Here is a 12,699-nt window from a genome sequence, read left to right as displayed (position 1 = left end):
CCCTCTTTCTTCTCCCTCACCCTATCACTCTTATTGTCCCTCTGCCTCTTTCTCTATCTTTCTCTCTTCGCCGGCTGAACATCGTCTCCATTCCTTCTAACAAAGTCTGTTACCTTCCCTTAGCAGTGTAAGCCATTAGCCATGGTCTGTTACATCTTCTGCTGGCTTCCTGTTTTTCCTTCATGATAATACTGCATGTCTGTTCTTTCTTCTGCGCTGTGAGGCAAGTGACTCCATGGCTTTCTGTCTGATTGTTTCAGGTCCTGCTCAGTGCACCTGCAGCTGCCCCTCGCCTAGACCCACTGGCTCTCTCCTCACGCCTGTGAAACCCGGTTCACCACAGGAGCATAGCAGAGACCCTACAGGTATGAAGGAGAAGATACCCACCCTTCACTTGCCTACAGTCAGCAAAGAGGGAGGGATCAGGGTAGCCCGAACTACGCCAAACATCCCTGGGACCCCCGAGAGCCTGAAGGCCCCTGATGTCCATGAGACTCTAAGGACGCCCACAGTCGTTATGTCTGCATCCACGGCGGAGCCTGAACATGTATCCATATTGGAAGCCCACAGGCCTGGGCTCCTGGGCACAGAGATTTACACAGGCTCTACACTTGACGCAGATCACCAGTCAGCATCTGGGTCAAACAAGAATGTACAGAAGGACCATGGATCCCAAGCGACTGAGGACTCCTCTTCAGATCTTGGTGCCGGACATGGTCGCCTGCTTCATACCCAGTCGGGAGACTTCATATCTGGGTCCCCCACCACCTTCTTTGAGTCTAGTGCGAGGCCCAGAAGTGCTGTTACTGAAGAGGCCATCACTGAGCAGGCGTCCACAGAGGAATGGAGCTCTGAAAGCACAGAGGTCCCTGTGTCCGTGAGTAAGGAGGCAGCACCTCACCAGTCATCTACAGTGGACAGGACTATTTTCAGCTCGGAGGCTCCTGTGTCGGTGAGTGAAGAGGTTCTCTTTCATCAACCATCTACTGAGGACAGGGCCACTGTCAGCACAGAGGCCCACGCAACATACAGTGAAGAGGCAGCCCTTCAGCAACAATCCACTGATGACAAGACCATTGGCAGCTCAAAGTCCCCTATGTATGTGAGTGAAGTGACTTCACTTCACCCGTTATACACTGAATACACAGCTACTGTCTCCATGGAGGACTCTGTGTCTGTAAATGTAGAGTCTGCCCCTCAGCGACCATCAACCGAGGACAACGTCATAGGCAACATAGTGGTCCCAACACCTGTAACTAAAGACTTACGTCAGGAAACATCGACTGAGAAGACACATGGCCTTCCCATTACTGCCACTATGTTAGTAAAGAATGAAGATGACCTTCATGGAATATCTGATCCTCTGAACAGCCTTGTCAGCACAGAGGCCCCTGCGTCTGTAACTGAAGAAACTTCCTCTAATCAATTACCCTCCGAGGAATGGACCTTTAGTAGCACAAAGGCAAGCACATTTGTGAGTGAAACTTCTGTCCCTCTCAGGCCATCCTTCACGGAAAGTACCATGGGAAGGGCGCAGATCCTCATGTCTGTAACTGACAAGCAGGGCAGGGAAGTGTCGAACACTCCCAAGTCTAGCAGGTCCAGCACCGTGCTTCTTACGTCAGAGTCCACCAAGGCAATGCCGAGGCCAGAGACTGTTGTGAGCATTCAGCATGCACCGCTGAGGCCTGCAGCCCCTGGTGTGTTTCAGGGTAAAGGGGAAGGGAGCCTGCAATCTGATGAAAGAGGGGAAAGTTCTGCTGGCCCACACCATGACTCTAACCTACTCCCTCTCTATGGCCCAGGACCAGACAAGCCTCCGATTCCAGAAGACGAAGAGTCTATCGTGCGCGCCCATGTGTACCTAGTGGGGCCATGCATTGTGGGACTCCTTCTGGCACTGAGTGGACTTTTCTACTACAGGCATCAAAACCAGGTATGTTACTATGTTAATGCTACCTCGTCTGCCTGTCTCTCGTGAGTAGTTGTTAACTGTTGTGGTGTTGAAAGTGGCTGCTTCCACTGTGTAATTGTTGAGAGACACTGTCGCCATTATCTGATTAGTGAGGGAAGCTGCCCCTGGTGGGGGAGGCAAGTCCTAGCGTGTGGCATCAGGTCAGGTCTGTCCTCTGCTGTCAATCAAGACTTGTATACCTTCCATAGTGGATCCAAACGGCTGCTTTAAGGCACAGGTACTGCTTCAAGGCAAAGAGAGATGTACATTCGCAGATCAGTTCCAAAGTTAATAGGTCTTTATAAATGATACTGTTTCTAACTAATTTCGAAACAGAAAGTGATATTTTTTCTGTTGAACTATCTTCGGCAAGGCATTGGCACTACCAAAAGTTTTCTCCCTACCACTATTTGTGACTTTTGACAAATGTAATTTAATCAGCATTGACTTGACAAGGGTTCATCTCTAAAAGCCAATAATCAAAGTAGCGGCTGTATTTTTTGGATCTTTTGTATACAGTAAGCCTATGCATATGGACTTGGTGTAGTACAATCTGGACAGTATGATCCCTTGTGGGAGAATTTCCTTGTGTTTGACATCCAAGAACGGCAAGGTTTTTTGGCTAGCTTAAATTAATAGTTATATTTTACACTGTCCTAAAGAGCATGTAGTGACAATACTCGTGAATGTTTCAGTGCTGGAGCTGCCCATAAAGTTTACTCTGAAAAAGGCTGGACATGTGATTGGTGCTGCTGCTGGGACACCAACGCCCAGATGCAAGATCTATCGCTTAGCCCAATTCAGCCGAAGACTACTTTCTCCCTTTGCATAATGTCCAGAAGGCAGCCATGCACCACTGAGAGTCCCCTCCTGCTCTCTACAGCTCTATGCTATCCCCATTGATCTGAAAACCAGTGTTTGTAGTACACTTAGACAGGAAATGGGAGCTGGAGCAAATAACACCAACAGATACCCAATGCCACTGGTCGCATTTATCATTGCGGAGCATAATCGACACTGGCAAACCTTGTGGTTACCCGCGTTTCAGGAGTTGGGATTAAAACCAAATTCCAGCCATTCAGGTTGTGTATACCCTTCCAAAAAAGATGCATGCCAAGTTTGACCTGGCCCTTGGAAGTCAAGTACTCCATCCCTTTTCTCCATGAGTTTCCTGTGGTCCACCTTGTTAAAGCCTGCTAAGTCAGACCTCTATATGCTCAAGTCACCTGCCCGCAAGAGTCTCAGGATGTCTCTGGCTGGGTGCTCGCCAATAGAACTTTATCTGCAGGTTGTTACTGGGCTATTTCTCATTTCTTCATGCATATTTGTCAGGATTGGTAGTCGGGAGATGGGCTTGAAATTAATGGGAAATTTGTGAGTCGAGGCATGTCCTCTTGTTAGGTATGAGGCACCATGTCATCTGGTGAGTGACTAGGCAAGGTATATTCTCATGAGGTAACACTCCTTTTGATGTGAGTTGAAACATCTTCTCTCGTGAGCTGAGGCATGTACACATCAGATGTGAAACATGTCTTTTATGAAGAGAAGGCTGTCTTGAGAGGAGTTTAAGAAGGGCCTCTCCTGTTAATGCAGGTTTTTCATATTAAGATGTGGCTAAATTGAAAAGTTATATCCTACCACTGCAGAAACTTTTGTCAGGAAAGCAAAAGCCTGAAAATCATTTAGCAGCATGTTCTCTCTTGGACAAGTGAAACAGCATAACCAACCACACCCCAGTGGCTTTGATACACCCCAGCAACCATTACCTCTAAGGTGGAAAATCTGATACACCAAAATAAGCCTCGCCCCAGTGGCTGCGGCTGTGAAAGTGATGCACTAAGAAAATCCCCACCCTATTGACAGGGAAACACCACTGTGCCCCACAATGAGAGCTGAAAGATCCCAACTCGCAATGATCCTCACACTCGTGGATTGTCAAATATAACACTCTTCGCTTTTCTATGTAGATTTTTGGTGTGCTTCTCAGACGCACCCTGTTTTAGTGGCTTCAAAGTCTTTGCCAGTGAGTGGCCTGCTATAAATATCTGCTCCTTGCAGGTTGTGTTCGCTTTGGAAGTATCCAGTTTTCACTTCCATTTCAAATGATCTATGTCTGGTATTTGCAGGTCGCAGGGAACTGTGTCTTAGCTTCTGATATGTTAGCTAATATTTATCTGGATTCCACATGCATGTTCAGACAGTGTTTGCGTGTCCTTTACAGGTCATTAGGTTCTGTGTGTATGCATCATATAGTGCTGGATTGGGAGTTACCCAGTTACCACTTCTAAATGGCACACATTGGCTTTCACAGCTTGTTGGGACAGGGGTGCTTGGCAACTTGATGGTGCTTGCTCTGGGGTATGCTATTTCCCCACGCATGCTAGATTTTACATTGTAACATTCATTATACCAATGGCTTCGAGTGAATCTCGTTTCTATGTGCTAACTTACAGGCTGTTGGAAGGTGTGGAGGGACTGGGCATATTTTACTGATGGTTCTTGATGCGCCTGGTTTCCACATGATTGTTCAACTGTGTGGGTCTCTTCCCTACGGGTTATTGGAGCCATTGTGTTCTGGCCCTGCAGGCTAAAACTTAAGGGGTTGAAGGCATGCCCATTTGCAGAGTTCCTTGTCCCCGCCAAACTAAAGACAAAACTGCTTGAATTTTATAGAGTAGTTCTGAGTTACATTTTTACTTTCCATACACATAAACCATGAGTTGGAGAAACCCCTTTCTGGCAGTAGTAATAGCAGCATAACACAACAACTAAACATCACACTGGATTGCACCATCCTGGTGTACAAAATTATGTCAACTGCCCAAAACCACCCTAAATCACCCTTTCAGTGGCTCCCATGACCCACCACTAAAACAGAAAGGCTCCCATGACCCACCACTAAAACAGAACACACTGATGCTGACTCACCGCTCCTACTCCATGGACCGCATCAGTTACCTTCCCTGTGACAAACACCCCCACTAGACAGTGTAGAGGCACCTGCCCTGTGACTAACACCCCACCTACATCAATGGAAAATCAGGAATAGATCATTGTTCTTCTTCATAAATAGCTTCTGAGGGAGCAATACTACCAACAAATAACACAAAAGGAGACATAACTACACCACCTATAGCCCATGTAAAATCTCCATCAGGAACTCAAAATGATGAACTGAATCAAAACTCACGAATGCATTTACATAAATGGTCTGGGTGGGTGGGAGAGGACACGTTTGTGAGTCAGACTGAGGATCTGAACAAAGGTGCACACTGCTTCTGGCATGAGTGTTAACCCAGGTGCCTCCCAGGTGCTCTTGACCACTGCTACATCACAACCTGGAAGTAGTTGGGCCATACGCCCAGACGCCGGATGTGGCCATTAGAGTCTTAGAATGTTTTAATTTTCCACTAAGAGGTCCAAAGCCACCCCCGCCTAAATGTGCTGCTGCTCATACTGTGCTTCACATTGTCTATCCAGTACCCTCTACAGAACAGTACAGTGCAGATCCATGTGCACTGGTACCAAATGGGGCTGACTTAGGCTATATCCTGTTTCTTCATGATTGCTATATTTGCAGATCTCAGTTCATTGCCCAGTTTTGTATTTCCTATTTCCATGTGTCTCGGTACTATCCTTTAGTACTGACTTCAGCTGCACCAGTTTCCCCAATAATGTAAAATTGCGCCAGTTGGTTTTCAATATGATGTAGAGATTTCTGTGACTGGCCACCCTGGATTGCTAGTTTTTAGAAGCATTTGGTTTTTATTGATTTTTGTGTAGCAGGTCTTAGTATCTGTTCCTGATTTTCTGCATTAATGTATATTGTTATAAATAATGCACTTCTTTTGGGGGTGAAGCACTTTTAAGACTTGAGTGGCACAAAATATAATATTTTGTTCTTTCCCAAACAGATTTTAAGGCGAGAGCTACAGAGAACGACCTTCAGAACAGAGCATCAGGAGGAGAGGTGAGAAAATTGACTTATATATAGTGTTTATGTTTGCGGGATTGTGTAGGGAGCTGGTACCTGGAGATAACTAGGTGGAATAGACAGATATGTAGGCAACAGGCGTGGGACTGGAGCTAGTGGAAGACAGAAAAGACGAGACGAAGACAGAGATGAAGGGTAGTGCAGAAAGGAGGGATGATGAAAGAAGAGGGGTGGAGAGGGAGAGAGAAAGGCTGGGTGGAGGTTGAGGTGAGAAGGAGGCAGACGAAAGAGAAGATGGAGCTAGCAAGGAAAACTATAGAAGTGGGCCCCGAGGGGCTGTGGGGTTAGTTGAGTAACAGCGAGCTGAAGTGCTAGACACCAAGGGAAGGATGAAAGAAGAGAGGTGGAAATTGAGAGGAGGATGTAAATGAAAATGGGACAGGAGCAGATGGAGTGGAGAGCTGGAGGTAGCGGCCGAGACCTTGAGGGGGAGATAATGACTGAAGGGGATAGAGGCAAACAGGCACAAAGATAGAAAGGGGAACAGACCATGTCAGCCGCGGGGGAGTATGAGAGCGAGAGGTGGGTGGAGACATGGAGAGATGGGGATGGTGGAGACAGAGGAGGAGCGTAGAGAAAAAGAAACTGAGATGTGGCGGGGGAGAAGGAGGCCACGAGGCAATGATGAAACTGGAAAGAAGGAGGAAGCAAGTAGGGTAAATAGAAGTGTAGGCTGGCTGGAGACAGAGGTGTGGAGGGGGACATGTATGCAGCGGGCAAAATGGAGACAGAGGAATAGAAGGTCAAATACAGGACCAGGAGTGAAGAAGCAGTCTGGAATGGAGAGGGGGAAGCGAAAGGGAAATAGAAGCTGGTCAGGAGGAGACAGAGACACGGAGTCAAAATGAGCACGGGAGTCGAGGTGGAAACTAAGACTGGACATGGGCTATAGATACGGAGGTCGAGGTGGATCGGAGACAGGGAGAGGGAAATGTAAATGGGGCAGTGTGGAATGGAGAGAGAGAAGGATCAAGATAGAGGTGACGGCAGAAAGAGGGCAGATAGGCGTGAGAGGGAGGGAATGTAGATGAACGTAGAAAGAAAGAGGTAGCACAGAGATAACAGAGAGATAGAGGAGAAGGTAGCAAGATGCGGGGAGGGTGGCAACTTGAAGATGGAGGCTGAAGGTGCCATTCTCAAGGCCTTTTATGGGATTAGTGAGCTCCTGGGCGCGGATCACTGTTGGGTAGAGATCTTTGGATTCAGTGCCTCTTCTCTGGTTGGGGTAAGCTGCGGACTGAATGCCTTTGCGCTTTTCCTCCCCTTAGGCCCCTGAACTTGCCAGAGATAGTCCGGCTGGAGATGGAGGAGTAAGGAGGTAAGATGTGAGCTACTGAATGAGCCAGTCCATTAGTGGTAATTGAGGGCGAGGGACGAGCGAGCCTGTGATTGAGAATGAATCCAGTGCAACACCCAAACCACTAAAGAGCCTGCGTCTGCCCCACTTATGCAATCCTTCCATTCAGTGCTTGAAATGGAAAAAAGGAGTGCTGGTACTCTGTACCAGAGTACCTGCTTGTTTCTGAGAAGTGCCGGTACTCTCCAATTAGAAGTATAGCTTTTCTCTTGAGAAGTGCCAGTACTCTCCATCCCAAAATAAAAAAGTGCTGGTACTCCGTACCTTTATTGAGAAAAAAGAAGGCTCAGGTCCTAAACCTCCAGGACCAGACCACTGTATACACAAGAAAAAGAGAGTGTGTCCAGAAGGAGTAGTTCGGACGCATTAAAGAGAATTCCCCAGATTACCAGTTGCTTATTTCAAATCATTTGGATTAGCAAAGCAATTCAATATTTTTTCATGTATTGGAAAGGAGACCTTCCCTTCACCAAACACCACATTTACAAAAACATATTTATACACAATGTTATATTCCAATCGAAAACACAAAGTATGTACACAAAAAATAACAAGTGTAACAAACTTAAACGTTCATAAAAAATGATATTTAACATTGAAAATACAACACCAGTCCTAGTTTTAACATACAGCACCAAGCGGACATTGAATTCTTAACTGTACATTGTTAATTGTCCTGCCTAGGCCAAGAGACCGGGGGTAATGTGTTCAAAATGATGTTGCCTACACACGAGGAAAGGATTTTTATTACTATATTCCTCAAGGCATAATTTATACACCATCCCCTGAGCTCGTAAAAGCCAACACGTTTCGAATCCACAAAATTCATGGATTCTCCTCAGGACTTGGACAAGGTTGGTATCTTGAAAGCGGCGCGGTATGCGTCCGCCCCGTGTGTATAGGAATGGTTGAAAACCTCTTCTGAATGCCTGACGGTTCGATTTGGAATGTGACATAAAATCTTTACTTTTAGATCCCAGTTGCCACAACCACTTTAAAAATCGTCCTGACGGCTTGATAGTAGTCAGTAATTAGCACCTCACTGCCAGGACAATCAAGTTCACTCCGTAAGGCAATTAAAACGACGCCCATTCCGATTCAATACTTCTTTAAACTTTATCTGGATTACATTATTTCAGAACATTCACCACACACCCGATGTCTGCTACAATTTAACGAGCGTTCCTGACAGTACCGGCCCATTTAAAGCACTGCTTCCATTACCCCTTGAGTCTGGTCCAGAAGGGTATCGGAGGCCTCCAACTCCTCCCGTCCCACCCCCACCCCCTGGACACCAGAGGACACCCCCGCCTCCTGTATCCATCCCCGGACGTCAGAGGACATATTCAGCTTCTGTGTCTGTCACCTGGATATCAGAGCCCTCCAGAATCTCTACCCATTGCTATCTTGGGACTCGCTTTGCCCCTCTCCTGTAGCACAACAACGTACAACCCATTTCAGCAGGGCAGCACGAAAGGCCAGAACCAGCATGATGAGCTAGAACACAGTTCAATGTCAGAAACCAGCGCAAAGAATAAGGACATAATACAAAGAGTTGGAAACAGAGCAAAGAGTTGTTAGGGCTGACTGCAGCCACAGCCCTCGATTGCAAGGACTTTCCACTCTGCTTTTAACCCCCTTCTTTACTTCAAATGTCTGTGTGAACACACTATGCTTGTGTGCCTTGTGGTGTTTGTGTGTTGATATACAAAGTGCCTAGTGGTGTAGAAAGTGCTCTAACTCGCTGTATCATCCCTTTCTTACAGCTGCCATCTCAGGGTTCATGTTCAGAAGAATGAGGGTCGCAATGGCAACCACTCCTTCCAGATAAGAACTGGCACCTTGAGGAAACTGAGTGGGAAGGACCCTTTGAGACCAACCTGGCATGGCGTTAACACGATCCCAACCCCATACACATTTTGGGGAGTGCCAACGGGCAGAATCAGAAATGTGTCTTCGGGCAAACCACCACAAGGGAGCTGAGGGCCAGTTCGAGGGCAGGAGCCATGCCTCGTTTCCATGAGAGAGACCACTCTGCCCCAGTCCTGACTGGTCCTCTTTAGAAGCATCCCTCCAAATGACTCTCCGGACACTGACCTGCTCCCTAGGGCTGTGCGCTTCTGGGCCCAAGGACTTCCTGTTCCCCAGGCGCAGTGCAGCTCCATCTGAACTGTTTGCTATTTATATCTCCTCAGCCGGCAAAAAAATGTCACCCTGGTGTTTCAGCGAGGAGAGACTTGCCCAGGCAATGCGCTAAAATTCCAGAGCTTGCTGTAGCTGCCAAGTCGATCCTGTTTTAGCCATCAGCTTGTCACACTGCAAGGCGCGGGCCCACTACATGGCGCGTGCCCGCAGTGGAGCACTCTGGGAAAACATGTGCGTGACCAACCCTCCTCCTTAACCCCTTCGCTGCTAGGTCTTTCCCCCCCTGTGCTAAGCCTTTTTTTGGCTATTTGGGGTAGAGCGCGCTTAGGCCCCTGTAACTTTTTGACCACATAAGGTATCCATGCCAAATTTGCGTCCTTTTCTTCCAACATCATGGGGATTGTAATGGTACCCAGGGTTTGTGGATTCCCCGGGAGGGGTCCCAGAAATTAGCCACAATACAGCTAAAATTTGAGTTTTTTCGGAAAAATTGGAAAAAAGGGCTGCAAATAAAAGCGTCTCGGTTTTTCCCTGCAAATGTTATCAAAAAAGGGTTTGTGGGGCTGAAATCACCATTTTCCCAGCTTTTAGGGAATGACAGACTTTTGTCAGAAAATCAACATTTTTTACACAGTTTTGGCATTTTTCTGGGACATAGCCTATTTTTGCTATTTTTTGTGCTTTTAACCTCGTTCCAGTTAATGGGAGAAATGGGTATGAAAGCAATAATGGATCCTGGAAAGCTATACATTTTAGAAAAGTAGACACAATTCTGAATTCAGCAAGGGGTCATTTGTGTAGATCCATCAAGGTTTCTTTATAGAAACTAACAGTTAAATATAGGAAAAATTGGAAATTAGTTGAAAAAAACAGCCTTTTGTGTCAACGTTTTCACTTGTAGCTTCTTCTAATTATAACAGCTCTTTGAAAGCAATATACCGTTACATCCGCTGGACCTTTCTGGTTGTGGGGATATATAGGACTTGTATGTTCACCAAGAACTCGACGAACCCAGAGTCAAAAACTGAGCAGCAATTTGCAATGGCTTTTTATTATGTACCGGGTATATATCAATTATTGTGGGAAAATGTATACATGGAAAAATCGGTATAAAAGACACCTATGTATTTCTGAAATGGGAACAAATTATAGAATTTAGAAACAGTAGATATTTGCACAGTTTCGAAATTGGGAATACTCATACTAGCATGAGAATTATCGGTCATTTTTCAAAATGACTTATTTTTTACACAATGTCTTTCATTTGGAAGGCAGAAATGCATTGAAAGTCAATAGGTAATAACAGTTGCTTTACAAATTTGAATTACCCTGAGTCTCCTGATAAAAATGGTACCACACTTGTGTGGGTCGGCCTAGTGCCCGCGACAGGAAACGGCGCAAAACGCAACGTGGTCACACCTCTAATTCCGCAGTGAAAAATGACCCTTTTTTGGCAAAGTGCCTAGCTGTAGTTTTTGAACCATAGCTCTGCCGGAACCGAGGGAAACCTAGCAAACCTATACATTTTTGTAAACTAGACGCCCAGGGTAATCCAGGATGGGGTGACTTGACTGCTTCCCACCAGGCTCTGTTACCCAGAATCCCTTGCAAACCTAAAAAATTGACAAAAAAACACATTTTCCCCACATTTCTGTGGTGGAAAGTTCTGGAATCTGCGTGGATCCACAAATTTCCACCCACCCCGCGTCCCCCAAAGTCTTCCGAGAAAAATGGTACCTCACTTGTGGGGGTCTGCCTAGTTCTCGCGACCGGAAACGGCGCAAAACGTAACGTGGTCACACCTCAAATTCGCAGTGAAAAAGGCCCCTTTTTTGGCAAAGTGCCTAGCTGTAGTTTTTGAACCCTAGCTCTGCTGACACCTAGGGAAACCTAGCAAACCTATAAATTTTTTAAAACTAGACACTCAGGGGAATCCAGGATGGGGTGACTTGACTGCAACCCACCAGGTTCTGTTACCCAGAATCCCTTGCAAACCTAAAAAATTGGCAAAAAAACCACATTTTCCCCACATTTCTGTGGTGGAAAGTTCTGGAATCCGCGTGGATCCACACATTTCCACCCACCCCGCGTTCCCCAAAGTCTTCCGAGAAAAATGGTACCTCACTTGTGTGGGTCGGCCTAGTGCCCGCGACAGGAAATGGCACAAAACGCAACGCGGACACACCTCAATTTCGCATTGAAAAATGACCCTTTTTTGGCAAAGTGTCTAGCTGTAGTTTTTGAACCATAGCTCTGCCGGCGCCTAGGGAAACCTAGCAAACCTATACATTTTTGAAAACTGGACACCCAGGGGAATCCAGGATGGGGTGACTTGACTGCCTCCCACCAGGGAATGTTACCCAGAATCTCTTGCAAACCTAAAACATTGTTAAAAAAAAACACATTTTCCCCAAATGTCTGTGGTGGAAAGTTCTGAAATCCACGTGGATCCACAAATTTCCACCCAACCCATGTTCCCCAAAGTCTTCCGAGAAAAATGGTACCTCACTTGTGTGGGTCGGCCTAGTGCTCGCGACAGGAAACGGCGCAAAACGCAACTTGGACACACCTCAGTTTCGCAGTGAAAAATTACACTTTTTTGGCAAAGTGCCAAGCTGTAGTTTTTGAACCATAGCTCTGCCGGCACCTAGGGAAACCTAGCAAATCTATACATTTTTAAAAACTAGACACCCAGGGGGATCCAGGATGGGGTGACTTGACTGCCTCTCACCAGGTTCTGTTACCCAGAATCCCTTGCAAATCTAAAAAATTGTAAAAAAAAAAACACATTTATCTCACATTTCTGTGGTGGAAAGTTCTGGAATCTGCGTGGATCCACACATTTTCACCCACCCCGCTACCCCAAAGTCTTCCGAGAAAAATGGTACCTCACTTGTGTGGGTCGGCCTAGTGCCCGCGCCAGGAAACGGCACAAAACACAACGAGGACACAGCTCAATTTCACAGTGAAAAAGGACCCTTTTTTGGCAAAGTGCATACCTGTGGTTTTTGTACCTTAGCTCTGCCGGCACCTTGGGAAACCTACCAACCCACACATTTATGAAAACTAGACACCCAGGGGATTCTAGGGAGGTATGGCTTGCATGAATCCCCCAACGTTTCCTTACCCAGAATCCCCTGCAAACCTCAATTTTAGCTGAAAAATGCACTTTTTTCACACATTTTTGGGTGTGAAAGTTGTGGCATCCCCGGGCTGACACAAATTTCCTACCACCCAGCGTTCCCCCCG

The 12,699-nt window shown here is 46.5% G+C and overlaps 1 protein-coding gene across 2 annotated transcripts in view; it reads left to right on the top strand.

The window, feature by feature from the left end:
* The window catches only part of LOC146871846 (macrophage colony-stimulating factor 1-like), a 199,016-nt gene extending 186,781 nt beyond the window's left edge, over window positions 1–12,235 (top strand). The window contains exons 6-10 of one of the 2 annotated variants that reach the window (XM_085651964.1): window positions 261–365; window positions 1,806–1,936; window positions 5,869–5,924; window positions 7,217–7,266; window positions 9,072–10,313. In XM_085651964.1, coding sequence (XP_085508090.1) covers window positions 261–365; window positions 1,806–1,936; window positions 5,869–5,924; window positions 7,217–7,262 — 338 coding nt within the window. In that variant the 3' untranslated portion in view covers window positions 7,263–7,266; window positions 9,072–10,313. Of the gene's footprint in view, window positions 1–260; window positions 1,937–5,868; window positions 5,925–7,216; window positions 7,267–9,071 lie in introns of both variants that reach the window. The other variant, XM_085651956.1, reaches the window with a different exon arrangement.
* Window positions 12,236–12,699: the final 464 nt, after the last annotated feature.

The sequence above is a fragment of the Triturus cristatus genome, chromosome 1_1 (assembly GCF_964204655.1).
Source record: "Triturus cristatus chromosome 1_1, aTriCri1.1, whole genome shotgun sequence".
In the NCBI taxonomy this organism is placed as follows: Eukaryota; Metazoa; Chordata; class Amphibia; order Caudata; family Salamandridae; genus Triturus; species Triturus cristatus.
The sequence above is the reverse complement of the archived record's forward strand: the minus strand, read 5'-3'. Positions and strand labels throughout refer to the sequence as shown.